This window comes from Alosa pseudoharengus, unplaced genomic scaffold (genome assembly GCF_046254945.1).
Source record: "Alosa pseudoharengus isolate Yale_2024_CS ecotype anadromous, Long Island Sound unplaced genomic scaffold, YU_APseudo_1.1 YU_APseudo_1.1_scf_15, whole genome shotgun sequence".
NCBI lineage: Eukaryota > Metazoa > Chordata > Actinopteri > Clupeiformes > Clupeidae > Alosa > Alosa pseudoharengus.
In genome coordinates, this window is record NW_027468620.1 from 12,630,386 (window position 1) to 12,651,719 (window position 21,334).

At 40.0% G+C, this 21,334-nt stretch overlaps 1 protein-coding gene and 1 long non-coding RNA gene across 5 annotated transcripts in view; one reads left to right on the forward strand and one right to left on the reverse strand.

Moving 5' to 3' along the window:
• Positions 1-88: 88 nt before the first annotated feature.
• On the forward strand, positions 89-20,029 carry LOC143124221 (uncharacterized). Its single transcript, XR_012987002.1, has 4 exons — positions 89-177; positions 8,362-8,500; positions 16,309-16,392; positions 19,187-20,029. It is a non-coding gene; the product is annotated as an uncharacterized LOC143124221 (long non-coding RNA).
• Positions 1,536-21,334, reverse strand: part of col21a1 (collagen, type XXI, alpha 1) — a 45,270-nt gene continuing 25,471 nt past the window's right edge. For 2 of the 4 annotated variants that reach the window (XM_076285600.1, XM_076285601.1), the window contains 17 exons: positions 19,167-19,220; positions 18,988-19,041; positions 18,587-18,640; positions 17,920-17,973; positions 12,008-12,052; positions 11,496-11,549; positions 11,118-11,171; positions 10,307-10,360; positions 9,786-9,857; positions 7,354-7,389; positions 6,235-6,279; positions 6,033-6,065; positions 5,410-5,556; positions 4,486-4,540; positions 3,855-4,046; positions 3,308-3,385; positions 1,536-2,898 (listed from right to left, as the gene is read on the reverse strand). In XM_076285600.1, the coding sequence (XP_076141715.1) occupies positions 2,711-2,898; positions 3,308-3,385; positions 3,855-4,046; positions 4,486-4,540; positions 5,410-5,556; positions 6,033-6,065; positions 6,235-6,279; positions 7,354-7,389; positions 9,786-9,857; positions 10,307-10,360; positions 11,118-11,171; positions 11,496-11,549; positions 12,008-12,052; positions 17,920-17,973; positions 18,587-18,640; positions 18,988-19,041; positions 19,167-19,220 (1,269 nt within the window). In that variant the 3' untranslated portion in view covers positions 1,536-2,710. Of the gene's footprint in view, positions 2,899-3,307; positions 3,386-3,854; positions 4,047-4,480; positions 4,541-5,407; positions 5,557-6,032; positions 6,066-6,234; positions 6,280-7,353; positions 7,390-9,785; positions 9,858-10,306; positions 10,361-11,117; positions 11,172-11,495; positions 11,550-12,007; positions 12,053-17,919; positions 17,974-18,586; positions 18,641-18,987; positions 19,042-19,166; positions 19,221-21,334 lie in introns of those variants that run through there. The other 2 variants (XM_076285602.1, XR_012987001.1) reach the window with 2 other exon arrangements.

Consider the following 21,334-nt stretch of genomic DNA (forward strand, 5'->3'; position numbering starts at 1 on the left):
GTCGACACCAGTAGTCCATCCCACACAGGGGTTTTTGGTATCTACCTCTGGCGGCCGCAATAAAACTTCGGTGACATGAGGATGAATACGGCATCTCTGCTGTGAAAGGGGAGACACTTGAAATCTGAAACCGCTGCTAATTAGTCAAAGAAAACTACTGCAGCGCTCGTTTGAAAGGTACGCTCAAACACGTTCTCGACGTAAAATGTCTGTGAGTATCTTATGCCTGGAAGATTTTCAACAACAAAGTGGATTTATCGCATTCAAACTTAACTGACAGAATTTTTAGTTTCAATAATGTCGTTTCCATTTTTAGTTAGCCTACTAACACGGACCAATGCAAAATCTTTGATCTTTATATAGCTATTAGCAGCCTATAGGCTACGGGAAAACTTAATGTGAAAAATAAATGTACCTTTATATTCATTTAACTTTAAAGAAAAGAGAGAGACAGCCCGATTGCTGTATGTCGACGTCCCACCCAGTCAGAGAAACGTTACCAACACCTGTCCTTCCTCGGGGCATGTTCAAGGTTGAATGTATTCATATAGCTCACAGTGCAGTATGTGTCCTATTTTATACAACAGTGCACAAGTAGCCACAAGTAGGCTTTTCACCGCGTTCGCATTTGTATCAACTTTGCATGTTTAACAATGAGCTTATTGCTAGGAATTTATAACGTTGTGTTGGTCAAAAACGTGTGCAGTTTGAGGGAAAGATGAAAAAAAGGTAAAGTACCTTGGCTAATGACCTGACATATCCTTCCCTTCGCGTCCGTGGACTTGTAACAGTGATATATGACCTTTAACTTTGAGAGGTCCCATTACATCTAGAACAGCGTTGCTGAAAATCAGCAGGGTTAATTCATGTCTGTGAAGTGTTTCATTTCAGGTGGGAAAGGGAGCCCCAGTCTTGCAAATAGGTCAACAGTGACACCTAGTGTCTACAAACGTCGTTACAGACTAGGTTATATCAATGCTGTTCTGCACAGCATGGCAGTTCCTGCTCTCAGCATAGTAGTCAGTCTAAATGAGCTCTAAAGTACATACAATTTTTACGTTGTGAAGTAAACCAGAATCCACATTAAATTATTTTTTTGATACATCCTGATAGATTTTTTGTACCTCCCTTTTGAAGAATTAAAGTTGTACAGGCCACTAAAGACTTTTTTGAGCTACTAGCCTTATATATATATAATTTTTATTTATTATTTTTATTCTGGCCATCATTTCCAGAAACACTTCATGCTACAATATGTTCAGGCATATGCATAACAAATGCCTGAGGCAAATTCATCAGTCATTATCGTTCTAAATGTTTGCAATTCATTATGGCAGACAATCATAGGATACACATTATGTTGCATATTTCTGAAGAGATATTTTGGGGGAAAGTCTTGTATGAATTATTCAGTTCATATCCTGTTTATATTCAATTAAGTGAATTTAATTATTCTTATCTCTTATTGTACACATGACTAACAGAAAATACTGAACATGTTCAACTTAATTAAAAAAGGTTTTAATTAATAATATAAAAAAGGCAATACAAAACTCATTCAAACACATTAAAAGCCTGAATAAAATTAGAAAATGAAAATGGTAAAAAGCAGTAATTGAATTCAGGTGTTTTATAAATAACATCAAACAGTAATGGGAATGTCCTGTAAAGCAAAGACAATGTTTCAGATAGATGCACATTGATTGCATGCACTTGCAAGGTGATGGTTTACAGATATAGAGACAGTATGCCGACCATTGTAGTTCACAATCATGGTCTCTTGAAAAAGAGAAGCCTATTTATGAAAAGTATTACTCATACATAGATAATAAATATTTGACATCGCATTTAGGCATTAAGTATGGCAACATGATGAAAATTTGGCTCATTTCACAATTTAGCATTAGTTATTATCGTTATATAGACAGGTCTTGACAAAATGGCAGCTTTAATGCAAAGCTATATGGCAAGCTTGATTTAAATGGCAAACCATGTGTAATGTTTGTTTTCACTGTATGTGACATTACACAGTGTAAAGGTGGTGTTATCCAAATGGGAAAACAAGGTCATGAGTAAATTTGAAAAGCAAAATGCATTTGCTGAGATGCTTCGCAGTAGAGAAGCTCTTGTTGCGAAAGCAATTTCATAATAGTAACCTTTGGCAAAGGCTTCGAATGATGTGATTCTGGAATTTATTGGTGGCAAAATGCAATGGGAACTCAATGTTGCAAGCCAAGACAGCTGTGAGAGCACGGTCCAACAGGGAGAGCTAGAGAGCAGGAGAAAATGCCTCGCCGACTGAGTTGAGATATCTCCTCACTGGCAAGTGCATTCGATTCCACCACTAGATCATGATCACGAAACAACACCATGAAATCATGAAACAACATAGCTCACCATCACTCAGCAAAGCAAATGGAAAAAAGCAATGATTTAAAAAGAGAAGGTGAGTGCTATACGGTTGTCGGTGTTGCTTTAAATATGATAGAAATACACTCACACATGGAACTGTTTTTATTTATACAGTTAGAGGTACTCTCTGGTTCCCATGGAGAAGAAACCGTGACAATAAATGAGATCTTCCTGAGATTGGAAAGATTTGCTGTATTAGTGTTTTTTTTTCCTTTTTCGATTTTTCATCTGTAGCGTACAAAAAGCACCTCGGCCCAAGTATGGTCTGTTTGGCAACATCAGCAACTGTGAGTGTGACTCAATAATTCGGTCCTTTGCTGAAAGAATCTCTCCGCATGATAGCACCGTAGCACATGGAAGGGTGGCAGACCCCCGGCTGTCCGGGAGCTCCAGGGTAGCCCCTCTTACCCTCCTCCCCGTTCAGGCCAGGGGGCCCTGGCTTACCTGGCTGGCCTGCTTTGCTGACCCCTGGGGGTCCCATTGGACCTGTAAAAGAAAGAGAGAAATGCCAGTGACTTGTATAAACTTTAATACGGGCCCGTCTGGGGTGAGCCCAGGGACTCCCCAAAGCCGAGTCAGAAAACTGGAAAGAAAAAAAAAAACATGGAACTGAGTTACTCAGCAAGACACTGCAGCCCTGAATGTTTGTGGCTTTACCAGTTGTTTAAAAACAGGGTTTACTGAAAGCAGTTCCTGAATGCAGTTAAAATCCAGACCACTGGCTAACAGATACTCAGAAAATAAGATGAGTATAAATGACACATTAGCTAGAGTCCTGTGAGAATATTCAGATTGCGCCAAGTGTTTTTGTGGCCAGGTTGGTGCTCCTAAATGAAAGCATTTGGTGTTTGGAGTGCAACAGTGTGAATACATAGAAGGGAAGGCCCTACTTTACCTGGAAGTCCCGGTATGCCTGGCTGTCCAACCTCTGATCTACCAGGATTCCCTCTTTCGCCTTTTTCTCCGAGCTCTCCTGGAAACCCCCAAAACAAATGACTGAGTCAGAGACCACTGTTGTAAAATTGCCTCTCTTCAATGGTATTTGCAGCCTGACTTTTATTGCACAGATCTTTTTTAAAAAACGTCCGGAACACCATTTGTTCTCAAGGACCTAAACAGAGCCCTTGTGATGGCCCTCAGCGTAAACAACAGATTGCCATGTCATTGGTGTTGTTTATGTGAACTCTAAACAGCCTGGTAATCATAAGAGACAGGAACAATATGTGAACTCTAAACAGCCAGGTAATCATAAGAGACAGGAACAATAATTCTGAATGATCTGGAATCTTGCTGCATAGGCCAATCCACACTGTTAAACCACGCTTACAATGACAGGAGCTACTTATTTTGTCCTTGGCCTTAGACTGGACGGTAGATTCCCCGAGACATGCTATAAAAAAAAGGGCTCGCAGATGGTCCCTGCGTGTGTCATCGTCCATCACCTTTTAGGCCAGGGATGCCAGGCCGCCCGGGAAGGCCACGGTGGCCCTGCATGCCGTTAGATCCGGGCATCCCAGGGAAGCCTCGCATGCCCTGGGGTCCGACAGGGCCGGGGACGCCCGGGCTCCCCGTCCGGGTGTAGCAGTGGTCACAGCTCCTCTGTTGGCTGCTCCGCATCAAGGACGGAATCTCATCTGAAATGAAACGCAGGGGCAGGAGTCTTATTTTTTCTCCATTGTTTTTAAAATTTGTGCTAGGGCTACCTCTTTAAAGCAAGTTCACATTAAACAACTTTTGGGTTGAAATCACCCCTCACTATGCTGTCCAGGTTAACGCATTATGCAATATTTAACAATATTCCCATTACATTTAGGTGGCTATAGAGGTAGTACAGGCTGTCAAAAACACCACTCAGGCACCCTGTGTCTGTGCGATGATGAGGAAAAAAAACAAATGAGATGACTGTCTTGGAAAATCATCCAGTCAGCACATGGTCTTCCTGCCTATAATGGGTTTTCGGAGATTGTTTCAAAATGGCTCAATTTCTCCAGTATCACTGACTAAACTAAGTAAGTAAGTATTAAATTGGATTCCAGTATTATTCCAGGGTAGATTATGTAGATGACTACTTACTTCGGAGGACTTCTCTACATATTTGTTGAATATATTCTTCAGACATATGTCTTCCCTGAAATAAAAAAAAATATATACATTGAAATCTTTTCTAACGACAACAATTTGACATGAATATTTACATGACATGATTATGCACACCAAGGGCTCAAATTTAAATGATGGACAAAGAGCCAAGTCACTCAATGAGAATCTTGTGCATAAACTAAACCTATCGTGGCATATGGGAGCTCACTCACCAATATTTGTGCTTAGGATCTTGCTCATGGTATTAAATTAGTGAATAGATTTTGCCTTGTTATTAAATTAGTTAGACTTAAAGCGTAACTCTCGCCAAAATGCAACCTAGGGTCTTTTTGTGAATGTACCCGAGTCAAAATTTCGTTTAAAAGCATAATTACGTCGGAAGCGCCACTTTTAAACTTGACCATATTGTCGTTTTTGGGTCAAATGGCCTTTTGAATGGGAGTGCTAGGGGCACTACTATTTTGATGCATGATCGCATCAAAATCGCTATTTTTAAAACACTAAGAGGGCTCGACACAACATCATCACGGTCTCTACACATGAACTCGAGCATTGAGAGCATTGTTCGTGTACACAGTTTACTTAAAAGGAAAGGTTTTGGACAACTCACTTCCTGACTAGCAAGATGGCGGCGAGCGGAAAAACCAAGTGAGTTGTTCAAAACCTTTCTTTGAGCTGACCCACCAATGTTTGTGCTCAGGATCTTGCTCAGTGAATAGGTTTTGCCTTGTTATTAAATTAGCATGAGTTAAGACTTAAGACTTTGTACTTCGTCCCAATAATGAATACACATGAATATACATGAATATTTATGTGACATGGCCTAGGATTGCAAATTGAATAGGGCACAAGTATTGCATATGTCCACCCATAGACAGGTAAAGAGTAAACACACACAGGTCGTCCCTCTGGTCCAGGAGGTCCTGGTAAGCCAGAGTCTCCGTTCTGTCCCCTCGGCCCAGATGAACCCATCAGGCCTGGCTGCCCTGGCATTCCCTGGTGGCCCGTTTGTCCTCTCTCGCCAGGTTCTCCTCTTGTCCCTTTCTGACATGCACATAAGCACAGCATCAGGACCGCACAAGCACTGGCCTGGAAGATCTACTCCACTTCTACATAGTGGAGAGTAAATGTTTCTTTGTGGCAAACCAGAGCCATATAAAGGTAGAGTTGCAACAATGGGTGTTCAAAATTTGTTACGGTCACGTGGTTCATGTAAACTTCAAAAAGTTCCCGGAAGTGATTAACAATGGATTAGAATGCATTGAATACTGTTCAGTATTGAAAAATGGAACATTAGCGTCAATGGAGTCACAACTCTACCTTTATACAGCTCTGTGGCAAACGTTTTAACATTGCATTAACTTTTACCAGTTGTTACAACATTCACAATTTTAGGGTTATACTGTATGCTCTATGAGCACCCTACCATCGAAAACAATTGGGGGGGGGGGGTTGGGATTATAGTGTGAACTGTGAGCTAGCGAGTTCTGGGGCATTGGCATAGTGAGTGACAGACTAACCTCTCCTTTTTGTCCTGATGGGCCGGCACCACCCTGTAAATGAATATGAGCGCACTCATGAACAAATAGAAATCTTAAAATATTACAAACATACCTGTAGCTACTTTTGTAGGCTACTTTGAGTTTCTTACAAAACTAAATCTGAAGATATGAACACTAACTTAAAATGTCCACGCAAGAGACACTGCATAATGGAACTTACTTGGATTCCAGGAACACCCTCATCTCCCTTTTCACCTCTCAAACCCTATTGTATTTCAAGGGAATACATAGAAACATCAGGCATTATGCAGTATTTTTAAGATTGAGATAGAAATACAACAAATTAGTCACCAAAAAGCGCAATAAATAAATAAAAGAAGCATTGCATATCAGTATCTTCAAAGATATGTCACGACTGCATTGCAGGCTGCACATGTCTCCCCTCACAGTTCAGACATATCAACCACTGCAATAAAACTGTGTGGCATTTGGTGGAAATAATTCAGCCACTGTATTTAGGTGGTTTGATTGTTTGAACCATATCATGTCTCCAAGAAATACTTTGGAGATATTGTAATTTTATTTCTCATTCCTCTTTTCCCTGTGGAAATCCTGTGTGCGGCCACCCTTTTTCCATGTGGCATGATGAAAGGATTACAGTGACCACTTGGAGAGTTGCAGTAAACCTTGAATCTGATTATGCTTGGACGAGACTCTGCACATGGAAATAAAGAATGAAACGGTTCACGTTTTCCAAAGCAGATCGCAGTGTGCTCAAACGTGTGGGCTTTTTAATACAATATTTTCAATCATCGTAAACCTGACTCCATCCTGTTGGTCGTATTGGACTCGACACGGCAAAGCACAAGGTTAAATGTTTTCAATATCTAGCATTCCACTGGACTGTGTAAGGGGAAAACAGAGCACTGTATCAAGTGAAAGTTAGTATCAAAATCATAGTGGTTGATTTATGGGCTCACTGAATCTGGCAGGTGTTCAGACACAAACATATAATGTGCATTCGAAGAGGAGAATGTAAAGGGAGACTGGGATGGTTAATTACGTTTGGAGCGTAGGGATGCCAGCCATCCCTGTGATGTCTTTTGGCTCGTGCAAACGCCTGTGAGCAGACCTAATGCTTTTCGCTGTTTCAGCCAAATGAAAAATGACTTGTTTGGGTGGAATGCTGCAAGGCCCAAGTTTAAAGTTTAGTTCTGCTTGACGTTCGAATAGATCACTGGAATCAGTCCGTGGAATGGGAGAGTTGTTGGAGTCTGGAGAACAACCGGACGAGATCTCACACTTAGATGAACAACTTTATACAAAACAGCTGAAATACCTCTTGGCCTCGTTCCCCAAAATCACCTCGTTGTCCCTGACAAAAGAGACCAGAGAGAGAGAGAGAGAGAGAGAGAAGTCAGTTGAATTCTAAGCTTCTATATGGGGGTAATCCTTTACACAAACTCCATGCATCCATACCCATGCACACATAATAGTGAAATGTATACTGTTATTCTGGATGACAATATTATGATTGATGGATAAACATGTTATTTAATTCAAATAAATGTAATCACATTCATTACATTACATTACATTTGGCTGACGCATTTTTAACCAAAGTGACTAACAACATGGTAAACAGTTTAACTTTTTTTTTTTTAAAGGAATTCTCTCAGCAATTTAGGACAATTAAAAAACGGTAGAGTACAGTAAGAATAAGTGCATCAGATCACATTCATATCAACAGTGAAACTGTGTGAACCCTGGCCACTTGAGAGAGACATCTTCATCTTCATAGTTTATCTCTGGTATTTAACCAGTGTTTATACTCCCTACTTAGAACTGACCTGAAGGTAAATGAACTTGGTGGCTTGGAACTAACTGATGTAGATGGAGAGTGTAGAGAGTTGAGAGGGTGCATGACAAAGCAAAAGGCAAGTAAGGCAATAAAACCAGTGCATTTTCTGATCTGGATGGAATTAAAGTCATAAAATGCGATACATATTTGTGATTTTGGCTGTAAGGAAGGGAGAAGTTAGACTGCATGGTTTCAATCAACCCAAACTTGTGGCGACCTATTATGACGATAGAACATTAATGATACCTAAGAAAAAGAAATTAGTATTGCACAGTACTGCATGTTCTTTGTGTTATTGTTCTGCCATATAGCCCTGTGATAATACTGTAGGCCATAGATCTGACAAAATTACACCGTGTTTGTTATTCCTGGAAGACACAGTTGAACTGTCACAAAGCTAATACAGGAAAACTCATCAGGTTACACAACTCAGCATAATCATGTACCAAACATCTGACTCTGAATTCAAAACTCTCATTCTCGTAGAACCCCTCAAGGCACGATGACAGATTTCCTGCCAACTTTTCCCCGTTACTAATCAGATGCCATCCGCTGAAGTCACACCACGCAGCACAGGGGTTGTTTATCCAAACGAACAGAGGTGAAAATGATGCAGTAAATAATCGTAAGTGAATTATTTATACACCAGGCCATGCAGTAAAGAGGCACATGAACAACATTACACCCAATTTCCACTATAAATCAGAGGCCGTTTAGGGAAGGAGAGGGTCGCGTTGTGTGTGCCAGGCCATCAAGTCATGTGGACAATCTGCCAAAAGGGTCTTAAAGTCAGTCTGATGTTTTTACAGCATCAACACTGATATGATGTTGGCTCTACATGGTTTGCTTAAGATGACCAAACATGCCGTCTTTGGTTGGTGCAGCTTTAAAAAAAATAAAAATAAAAAAAATCTGTGAGCTGGCAACCAGGGAGGCAAACGCGGGCAGTCTAGATTTCATAGACAGGCAACTGCTTACAAACGGTAAGATTTGCTGCGGTGAGCAGAACGCGGCATAGCCAGATGGAAGAATATCTTCATAGGATAGTCATTTGTGCCGTTTACAAGCCGAAGTATCAGGTTTGTTTTACAGCTCTGTTTTCTGCAACAGCTGGAGTCTCACGTGTAAGCCCTGCTGTCCATGGCTATTCTTACGGCACTTTGCTGCACAGCTTTCGTTGAGGCAGAATGGCCAAATTGCTCTTCAGCAAAGCCAGGCTATGCTAGAAAACCTAACTGTCATGTGATAGACAAAACTAAAATACAATGTTTTTTTTATAACAGTCTTGATTATGGTGAGACAAGTTCAGTTAGTTAGTTAGTTGCTATATTTGTGTGCCAATATTACTCAATAACATGTCAGGTTGTTTGAGCTCACCTTACCCCTAACAATCAAATTGACATCAATTAGTTATTTTATTGCCTCCAGTTAATGTGTGTATTATAGGCTGCTGGTGAACTGCTTATTCCATTTCGTGAATGGCTTGCTTGTTTGCCACTATATAAATTATATATATATTTTTTAAGTCAATTATTAGAGGTACGTTTGGAAACAGTGACCGTAAATTTGATGTTGGCACTGATTACTATTTGAAAATGTTGTCAGTGATTTTCCTCGCTCATTAAACACGGAAACAAAAAGAAAACAAAAATTACATTGGTAATGGGGATTACCTTATACAATTTAACAGTTTTCCCCCTACAGGCATTATAAATACAGCCTGTGCATTTCTATGAATCAACTTTGCATGTACTTTAGCCAAAATGACATACAATACGGGTATATCTTTCAAGCAGTATAGGAAATAACATGACCTTGCCATTGTCATCACCTTGTTTACCTACAGTAGTACTTCTTGATGTAAGAATACTTTCTGTGTAAGTGTTTATGGGGGTGCTGTGCCTGAATACCTTTGGTCCTGTCAGTCCTGGCATCCCAGGGTGTCCTGGCTGGCCTGTGATTCCAGGGTTTCCTGGTTTACCCTTAGACACAGTCCATACCAGTTAGCCACTGCTACATACACTATAGACGCCAATTTAAAGTACAAAGGCAAAGTGCAAAGTCTAAATTGTAACTGAAGATATTCAAATAACCTGGCAAAATATATAAAAGAAATCTGTCATTGTGTGTGCATGTGTGTGTGTGTGTGTGTGTGTGCGTGCGTGCGTGCGTGCGTGTGTGTATGTGTGTGACATCCAAAACACAAACATCGGTGGGTCAGCTCAATGTTCCCACACCACACAATAGTTTTAATTCATGCTCTAGGCACTTTGCCTGTTGCCTGACTTTGCACTTTGTCCATGATTATGGCCCTGTGAGTTTAATTACCAGAGGTACAACCAAAAACAGAGTGTAAACATACATTATTGTAAGTATAGTAAAATTGAACATGTAAGATTGAACAAAGTAGTAAAATTGAACATGAGGTTACCTCCTGCCCTGGAAATCCTGGTAGACCTGTCTCTCCAGACTCCCCTTTGCTTCCCTTCATTACAGCAATAGAAGCAAAGAACAATAACAGTAAATAACTTAATAATATCCTATTATTCATGCGAAAACTCTTGGCACATCACTTAGTGTCATTTTCTTTTATATCAAGTCCCGATAGGTATGACTCATTGATAGTTCTCAAGACATACAACACAATAAGATCTAGCAACACTTAATGAATAAACAATGAATACGATACATTTAATGTATAACATTTAAAGCAGCATTTACATCCTACATAGGGGAGATCTGGAGCTAATTTATAGTTTCCAATTGAACTCTTCTCTTTTTCCTTTCAAATGAGTAGGGTCCTTAAAATAAAGCTTGACTCTCAGCCAATGAAAAGTAGTATGTACATACAAAAGTACATGTATGTGTTCTACTGATTCGCTTCTACACCATTAACCAATGCACACTGGCACTCGTTAGGATTTGCTAATGAAAGTCAATGGGGGGAGTCAGAGAGTCGAGACCGAAGCAGACTCTTTTGATTTCCTCCCAAATTCCACTGACGAATGCAATAGGCTTAGATGTCCAATTCTTTTCACTTTAGCTGGGCTTGATGCCGCTAAAAACAATATATTTGACTGGAGTGCCAAATCCATAATCACAGCACATGCTGACTAATGACTAAAATACAAGTAGAGTACTGTAGGGCTGTTGTAAAAGCTAAGACTTAGAGCAGAAAAAAACTCAAAACTCCTTACTTAAACATTTTACTTGTTTTAAAGAGAGAAAACTTGCTTTGTAACCTTAGGTCCAGGTTGTCCGACTTCGCCAGGTATCCCAGGTAACCCCAATTCTCCCTGAAACACAACAAAACTCTATGACAGATTGTTGTAACGTTGACTACATGAATCAACTGCTGTTTGACAAATTACTCAAAGTACATAGTCAAAAAGTAAAATGACAGAAACTGCAATAAGTGTTTATGGGCATTAGCTGGATATCATCATACCATATGAATGGTAATGTATACATGATATCTTCCCTAATTAACATTTTGCAGTGTTATGTCATTAGATTAGAATGGAATATCTTATTGGATTTTGAGTCCATAACAGCAAGACACAAATATTCTTCAACTGAGCAAACTGATTAAAAAGGGGTTTAATGGGTCTGTAACTCACAGCAGTTCCATGTGACCCTTTGTTTCCTTTTGGTCCTGGTAGTCCAGCTTCTCCCTTAAGAGAAAATAATAATATAAGGAATCATAGAAGACATAGCAGTGTACAGTGTACAGTGTGCAAATAAACATCCTTGCATTACATTACACTACATTTAGACACTTCTTGACCAAAGTGACTTACATATATCAGCTATATTACAAGGGATCACATTGTCCCCGGAGCAACTTGGGGTTAAGTGCCTTGCTCAAGGGCACAACAGTGGAAGTCGGGAATTGAACCGACAACTTTCAGGCTACTGCACACTAGTCCAGCTCCTTAACCACTACACTACCACCGGCATTAAATGCCAATATTACAATATTCAGATACAACACAGACACCAAAACACTAATCAGATCACCTCATACAGTCTAAACTGTTCCTGAAAAAACAAAAACATAATTCTGTCTTCAATTCAGTGTTCTGCCTCAGATTTTCAGCAACACAATCAATCAATCATAAAGGCAGCTCACCTTCTCCCCCCTGAGTCCTTCACGACCAGGTAAGCCAGGCCTGCCCTACAAACAGTAACATCAAATCAGAGTAGTTAAACACATTTTCTGGTGATGGGATACAGGAGTTGTAGTTAATGTGTTGGCATTTTAAGATCTCTTCAATGTCTACTGAAGGACCCCCATCTCATGTTAAGGAGATCTCTTCGACTTTGATACATACCAAGAGGTTCTCTGTTGGGGCATTGAATAATGTCCTGTAACTATTGTTACTTAATGATATATTTTATATCTTATGTGAAGAGGACCTCAATAATTTAAGCAATAAGCCCTATAATAGGGTCCCTTTAACATCAAAACTGAACTTAAGTAGAAAATACATGAATATTTATTGAGAACACATGTATGCATGTTATTTAGAGTAAGAGTAGAGTATTTAAAGGAAACATTTTTCAAGATTGTGGGCAAAACTGGTACTGCAATCACTTTCAAATTACTGTAGACTGGTTTATCCCCCAACCCCCCCCCCCCCCCCCCCCGACTCGAGATTGCCGAAACACTACTGACTTCGTGATTAGTAGATAGGTGGAGGGTGGCGCATCAGGCCAAAAAACAACATGACAGCATCAACATCAGTTGTGGGCTGCAACTTCACTTTTTAAATGACAATATCCTGGCCGGACTACTGTTGTCAGTGATATAAGTATTTAAAATTAACATGATTTCTTAATGTCTAGTGACATTTCAGGGCCATTTTATGATTAATTGAAATACATTTCTTACATATGGTTCCTTTAAGTGTCTGATGATTAATACTGACATCATAATTAAATTATTGGTTTGGTGTAACCACAACATTGAGTCTATTTATGGATGATAATGAGTTCAAACTTTCATTCGGGAGCAAAATGACGTTATTCAGAGGAGTTGTGTTTGCATTAGCAGTGAGAATGGAGCCACATCAAAATAAGTCGCTATTTTCAAACCACTGACAAGCCTCAAAATAGCCTTCAGTGGTAGTGTGGAGAGGCCCCCTACAGACGAACTGAAATATTGAAAACTTTGAAAGTGTAGAGGGGATATAATTAGGACGGTTTATGAAGTCAGTGTATAATCTTCCTTCGTATTCCGGTAGCTTCAAATCAGTGGGTGCGTTCGACTTCCTGCATCGTTGCGCAAATCTGGCTGACTGAAATGCATGTTTGTATTGTAATGTTCAGCCAGATATTCGCAGCGCCGCAAGAACTTTTGCAACTCCCTTCCTTTCCTCTGAACTTTCCTGTCTCCTGGTTTACTTAGCCCTGTTGTGTGCAAAGACTTCATCATCATCAGCCAGAAACAGACAAAGGGGGTTGGAGGAGAGAGAAAGTCAGGGACATGCTCTCTGCTCCCTAATGAAGCTAACATGCTTAGGTCTGGTCTGGGATGGCTGCTTTTGTTTTCCTCTGGAAGTCAGATTAATCACATATGAAATGTCTCCCTTCTGCCCAGAGCTCCACCAGACTTTATCAGCCAGCCCCTTTAATAGCTTTAGCAGCATGCCGTAAAAAAGACACCAACGGCAAATATCGCCTTAATATATAGAACAGCACTACTAGAGACAGCAGTGAGGCAACAGACCATGGACACAGAGTGTCAAAAGATGTGGCTGTTTGAGATTTCATAAGGAAGGAAAGGAAGTTGTAACTATTAAGGATGAAAAAAAAAACATTAAAATAAGTTGTGAAACGTCCCAATAAAATCATATAACATCACGCATGTTTATACAACTAAATTCAGAAGAGCCGTTTCGAAAGATGCATTACTGTATGTGGCCCCTTTTGGGCAGCAAAGCAATAGCCACAGTCACATTAAAGACTGTGTTGGATTTACGACACAGAGATACAGCTCTTCCTTTGAAAGTTGAGTCTAACTGCAGATTATTGCACACTTGCCAGGGTCAGTCATTTCAATATATTTAAAGGGTCCCATGACGATGTATGTTTCCTCTTTGTGATAAGATGAATGAGCATGTGCATAATCTGCTGAAAGCATTGCCTTCACTTCAAAACCTATATATATATATATATATATATATATATATATATATATATATATATATACTTCTTGGAAGTCTTGCTTCTATTTGTGGTTCTTGAAACAATGCAATTATTTGCAAGCAACAATCCAGTAGTGCATAGGCTATAAGAACTCACATGCTCTCTATTGGAGACATAATAAACTGGTGGTTTATTTCATGATGTACTGTATGGATCTCATTTTCAACTCATAACACTAAATATGACATTTATTTCTACAACTGTTTTTGTAATGTTACCCTTGTCAGTGGTCCAGTTAGATCAGTTAGATAAAGGCAATAAATTGATCATTCACAATACAAAATGTATACATTTATGAGCTCAACTGAAGAATAGAGAAGTAACGTCAAAAACTGTTCAGGGATCAGGGATTGTAGACTTTTTTTGACTAGAATCCACAAGGGTTTTAGAGGTTGTAAAATTTTAACAGTTGTCTTGCTCGTTCCTTTTTGTATAATGGGTCAGCCAGGGTAAAAGGGGCTCCAATAGCGTGCTGCTTGAGTTAAACTGCCACTTTAGTCTTCTTCAGAGGTGGTTAAGCAACTCTCTCTTAGTCTGAAATACTATCTTCCCTCTTCGAGCCTGGCTTAATTTACGTAATATGAATACCTTAATATGGCGAGCATGCAGCATGTCATTTTCTCTGGTGTTTATATAACTGATGATTAATGGTAATTGTCATGACATCTCTTATAAATTTTAATGCTCTAATTATGTTGTCATCTGACTTGGGCTGTTATGACATTCTATCAATATGTGAGCTGTCAAAACAATCATCAGTAATGTCAGTAATGGTAACATTAGAACTGTTATCTCATTAGACTCGTGTGGTAGCTAATGACAGCGTACGGCCTCTGCTAGAACATACTCCAGCCATGATCATGTCAAGTCAAAACCAATTAGTTCAGCTAAAGAGTTACAGTTACGGTACTACCACCATCTGGTTCAATAGCCACTGCCAACCATTGTAGCATCATTAGTGTGGACATTGGACAATATGGACGACTAGTGATAAAACTTTATCTCTCAGCGTTGTTGGTCCAACAGACTGCTTCACGACACCATATTCATAACCTGACACACTCCCATCTGGCAAGTGGCATTTTGCGGTGCCTCATTTCGCACGGACAGCTGAATTGGATTTGTGCTGAGTGCTGATGCCATGGCATTCCCCACCTGTTTACACAAAGCCGTAATCTCGCAGGGGCAGTTCATGTGAGTTTGCGATCTTGCTGGATAAATACAATGAATTGAATGTGGGCCTATGTGTATGTGTGGGGCACCATAAAATTGAATGGTGGGAAAAGTGAACATCTGAAACAACAAAGCCAGAAATCTGGAAGCATGTGCATGTATTTTGTATTTGGAACAGATAGTCCTCTATGAGTACAGTCTGTGGTTGTGTGTACCAAAGCATAGACCAGCAAACAAACTACCAGGGCTTTCAAAACTACCTCAAGACATGAGACACACAAAGTACAATGCAGTAAGGGGAAATTGGTAATGTGCGATAAACTTACATTTTGCTGGGAAGGAAAATGAATGTCCACCTTGCTGTGAGAGTACAGTGATGATTTTTTCAGGTAGTCATGATTTACAGTTACACTCCTCCTCATTTAAGCCTTCATTTATATATCTGAGACACGGTGGGTGGAAGAGTCTGCTTGAGCGACCACCTTCAATCACGGACCGTATCCATTCCGCACGGTTACATCACCTGTTCCTCTGCTCTCGCGCCAATAACATTTACATCATCTCGATAGCCTCAGCACTGGCAAGAGCCTTGTTTTAAAACGTGAAGCCAATCTCCAAATACCAACCCCAAACTTCATTGTTTCCTCTTGTAGTAGTAGTCGCCTGACAGGGTCTTGGAGCAGGGAACCCCTGGACCAAAATTTCCTCTCAGGGTTTTTGCCAGGCTGTCTGTTTTTGCCACTTACCTACTTCAGACTGAGGTCCCTTCAGTTCTCCTGGCAAAGGCCCTCCATGAGATTTATTTCCTTGATGAGAGAGCAGTTGCGCTATAGACCCCCAAAGGACCCCCCCCCCCTCCTCCTTCCCATTCTGGCCTCCTGTGCCTTGCAGTCACGTCCACAAACATAACTACTCTGATGCCTCTTTCAAAGAAAACACACACCTCATCCCCCCAGGCAGACAGTATTAAAAGCTCATATAAATGTGCAAACTGACAGTGCTAAAATTTCTCTCAGGAGAAAACGAGTCTTCATTTTTTTTTTGTCTCAGTTTCAGAACCCTGTTTATGGGAGTAAGAAACACTCTGGACAAGTGAACAGTGAAGCAGGTTTTCTGGTGTGTGCCTTTGCTTGGGTGAGTGTCTAATTTCATTTTAGGTAACGTTAATGTGATTATTTCTTATTTCTAGATAAATACAAACATTAGGTGGACTATTACCTAAAACATCCCTCAGGACTTTCTATGGAGCTAAATGGTAAATCCTTTTATTTTTCAAGTAAATAAACACTCAACAATTTGAACATATCCAAGCTACCCTAAAATAGCCCATCACGTTTTCCATGACAAGCGGAGGCAGATGTTTGGTTGAGATTTCCTCTTTTGGGATTCATAAAGGAAGATGGAAACATGCTGCAAAATAATTGCTGTGAACATTTGGAGGACATTCAGTATTCCTCTCCATTTTCTTTTCTGAATGAGAAAATTAAAAGTGATGGAGATAAACTTGATTATGAGCCAGTTCAAATGTACACAGACTCACAGAGAGACCAGGAGCTAGACTTGTATCTCTAAGGAGAACACCACAAAAGAGCTTAATAATATACCAACAGACAATAACAACAAATGGACATTTTTGAATAACCATAACCTCAACCATCATTATACTAAGACATCCCAGACTGAAGCCAGCAACAAACCATAATGCACTTTCGCCTGAAGCATTTGTAAGCAATAACTGTTTATCAAACTTCTGTGTCCTAACCAAAACCCCAAAGCCGTTTCCAAGTCCTATTAGCTGATGCCACAGTACAAGTTGCCCTTGACACTGCAAGAGCTAGCCTCAAAATGACCTTGGTCAACATCCTGTATGTTCACCATAACTCAAACGGGAACCTTTGAAAATGGAACCTGAAACTCATCCAGACCTGCGAATGTAAATCCAATTTTAAACATGTGAGGGATATGCAACTAGTGCTCTTTCATCGATGGTGCAAAGCAACACCACAACTCCCTCTGATTTATGTGGCATGCTCTTCTGCACGACACAGAGGAGATGAAACACTCACAAGAGATTTACTTCCCTGCGTCCAGTCTCTAATCTCTGAGCCTTGCTGATGGTACCTGATGTATGGGTATGCTCGGGTATCAAGGCATTGATAGTTCACATGGTGAGTTTCACTGAAGTAGCATCACACACATACACACACACACACCAGACTATGGCTGGACCGCGTATCCTCTAACCGCTTAGCTTGTAATTTTGCTTGACTTAGTTAATCAGCAAAATGTTTTAATACAGACACAGAGAGCCGTTTCAGAACTTTTCTCTCTTATTTTGTTTTAATTCCTGCCAGTTGCTCCAAAATCATGATGTTGAGACATTACGTATCCTGGTCCACTGCCCTCTAATATAACTGCAAGTAAAGTTCTGGAGCCAAACGATCGTATGAGAGTAAATGTTTTGGACAGAGATTAGTGCAGCTAAGCAACACATAGCTAAGTTGATTAAACTAATGCAGAAGGTAAACATTACCTCAGAGGCTAGCCTCTTACTATTTGATTATAGTATACTATACAATATAGTATATGTTACACTTGTTTCAGTGCAATAAGGACAATTGTGACTGGTTTAAAAAAGTAAGTATGCAAAGCTGCACTTACTGAATGTCCTTCTCTTCCATCGCTACCAGGAATACCAGGTGCACCTGCCTCTCCCTGTGTGAAATAAAAAAACGGCAGGACAAAGGCTTTCAATAAGTCATATTTAAGAGACATTTAAATGTGCGGTAGTGGACAGTCTGTTAGAGTTATGGAAAAGCAAGTACCATAAAGTTGCTATGCAAAACACAGAATTCTTTTAAGCCTAGCACTAACTGAGGATTGTGGCCATGAATGTACCATAAAGGTGAAATATAAGGCAAGATGTGACCTGCAGTACACACTAGTGTAATTATATTGGCAGTCGTCAGAATTTGGATGAACTATTCAAAAATATCTAGAACAGCCAAACACAGCTATAAAGGGAATTGTGTGAATCAACCAGTAGCATACAGTACAATGTAGACATATTTCCAGGAGTGCAACTAAGTCATATAGAATCACACCAGGGCTTTATATTTCTAATGTGATATGCACGGAAACCTCCAGACCTCCAATTCAAGTGATGGAATTCTGGCAAGCTATTAAAGAGTTGACAGCTAGCTTCACTCCAAGAGCACTGCACCTCTGGAGAGCTTGAGAATAGTGAGCTTTACACCAAACTGTGCTTTACCTGGTCTTTATTACTGTATTACTAGTTTAGTTTAAATCAGACCTAGTTCTTACAAACCTTTAGTCCAGGTCTCCCATGGAATCCATCTTTACCATTTCTGCCTGGCTGTCCCTGTAAGATACGCAATGGAAACATTAGGGCAGACCAGGCCAAGGGATAAAGGAGTAGGAATTAGACAGTGTGTCTGATTGTGTGGTTAGGGTTGGTCATAGTTGACATAGACATATCGCTAGACCACACAGTAGTAATGTAATCTAAAAAATATGTTGAGCTCTGAAAATAATCTTAGAGCAAAATCTGTACCCACAAGGACGGACACAGTATCAGACTTGGACAAGATAAGATAGCTTACTGTTTTCTGTGTTTATGTTTGTCTCAGTGAGTGCCAGATTTATTGTAGCCTAGTAACAGCATTACTGAACTAGCAGGAACTGTAGAACTTCAGCTAGCATACATACTGGGTCTCCAGAAACTCCTGCAGGCCCGACTTCTCCTTTGCTTCCCTTTGCACCCTGAAAAAAGGTTTGAAGCATGAAGAATACCATTGAGCGCATCCAATATTCCATAATAAATGGATGCTTTGGACGTGCTGGCAGTATGAAAATGTCTACTTAGAAGGACTGTATAAGAATCATACCAACAGGCCATCTTTTCCAGGTAGTCCATGCAGACCTGGAGCACCAACAGAACCCTAATACAGAAGAAACACAGAGGATCGGATGAGTGTGATCAGAAACAAACTATCTAAACAGTTACAAACTAAAATGTATCATTTAATGGAACCATATGTAAGAAATGTATTTCAATTAATCATAAAATGGCCCTGATATGTCACTAGACATTAAGAAATCATGTTCATTTCAAATACTCATATCACTGACAACAGTAGTCCGGCCAGGATATTGTCATTTAAAAAGTGAAGTTGCAGCCCACAACTGATGTTGATGCTGTCATGTTGTTTTTTGGCCTGATGCGCCACCCTCCACCTATCTACTAATCACGAAGTCAGTAGTGTTTTGGCATCCGGGTTGCCAGCTCTGCCAGTCAGGGGGGAGGGAGAGGGGATACACCGCTCTACAGTAATTTAAAAGTGATTGCAGTACCAGTTTTGGCCACAATCTTACATACGGTTCCTTTAAGCTTGTAAATCTTGGCATACTACATTGAGAGGTTTTAACCAACATTGCAATATTCTCAGAGTTATCTGTGTGCAAGCTACAGGATAGCTTAGCTACAGCTATAAACTGCAGCTAAACTGTCACTTAGCTACAGCTTATCTTACCTACAGGACAGGTACACAGAAGGTTGAGCACATGTTCACTTATGATCTGTCATGTAAGGTGAAGTTTACCAAGGGTACAGACAGTATACCACTTTTTCCTAGCCCATGGTTTAGATTATTGCTTTTAGCTAGCTCAACATATGCAAAAAGATGCAACCGCTTAGCCCTCTGGAAGTTGCCAAGCTTGAAGGACAGAATCTGTTTAGTTTACTTAAAGGATCAGGAGCAATAACAGCAGACAGTGAAGGGTAGAGGAGGGCTGGAATATTTCTTAAAGTCCAACTTACAATGAGTTTTGAGATGACATGGAGTTTCAGCAAGTTGTTTAATTGCTTTGTTTAAGGTGAAAGTCAAAGGCAGTATTTTGTGATTGGTAGGCCTACTTAGCAGAGCTGTTATGTGCTTTGTATCAGCATTTCAGAAACTAAGAGCACAGCATGTAAATTCAAGGACAGGATCGGCTGGATTAGCTCCTGCACGCGCTGCCCTTAACTATGCAGCTATCCATTTCAAGACTGAAAGGGCAGCCAAGAGGAACAAAGTTGTTACATTGAACATTTAAACTGCCATCAATATCCTGGATATATTGCACCTTGTTGCTTAGGCTAAATTAAGAAATAATAGGGCTTTCATGATTGGGTCGGTTTACCTCAAATGGCCTCAACCATCTGGACTTTAACATCAGTGAGACATGCCTTTGAAATAAATGATGTTCTTCATTAACAATAAATGCTGTTTCTAAGACTTCAGTTCTAAAGTTTTGGTGTCATCCTGATCATTTTCATTATGAAATCTGAAGAAGTGCAGGTGTGAACTGAAATGCAATAGGTTATTTTATATCAGAAAGTATTCCTTTCTTGCATAAATTGAGTAGCCTATCTGCCAAGGTCTTAACTATGATCTATTTTTGCTTTGATTAAACATCATTATTCATGTATTTCCATTGACCGATCCTTTGCCTGGGTTCAATATACTGTATAATTTAAGGTTTTATGTTTTCAGCACTCTTTCTACTCTTGGTTTCACTTCCATAAACATAACTTCAGCGTTGCATTTTTCACAAGGGATTACCTCCGTTTTTTCCCCCCTGTCTTAATTTGACCACAAGAACGTACCATAATGATGGGGGTAACCTGCCAAGGAGTTGCGGCCACCAGAGAAACATCAATTTTATCACGCTACTAAAACATCATTTGTTCTCGCTGAGCATGTAGGGAATGTTTCAGCTATAGATTAGACAGAAACACATCCTGTCTTGTTTCTCCCGTGCTTATGTAGTTAGGGAGGTAGGTGCATGAACATCCCTATTATCACGTCTTTGTTTATCTTGGCAGCACATACTGACAGAAACATTCTTCCAGACTAGGTCTTAGCCTCAGTACAACAGTGCAGTTCTCCTTCCTTAAAACTCAAGCTAGAAAATATAAATCTGAAAGCTGTGTGTGTGTGTGTGTGTGTGTGTGTGTGTGTGTGTGTGTGTGTGTGTTTTAAGGGTTTTTAGACCTTTGGGTTAGGCTTCATAA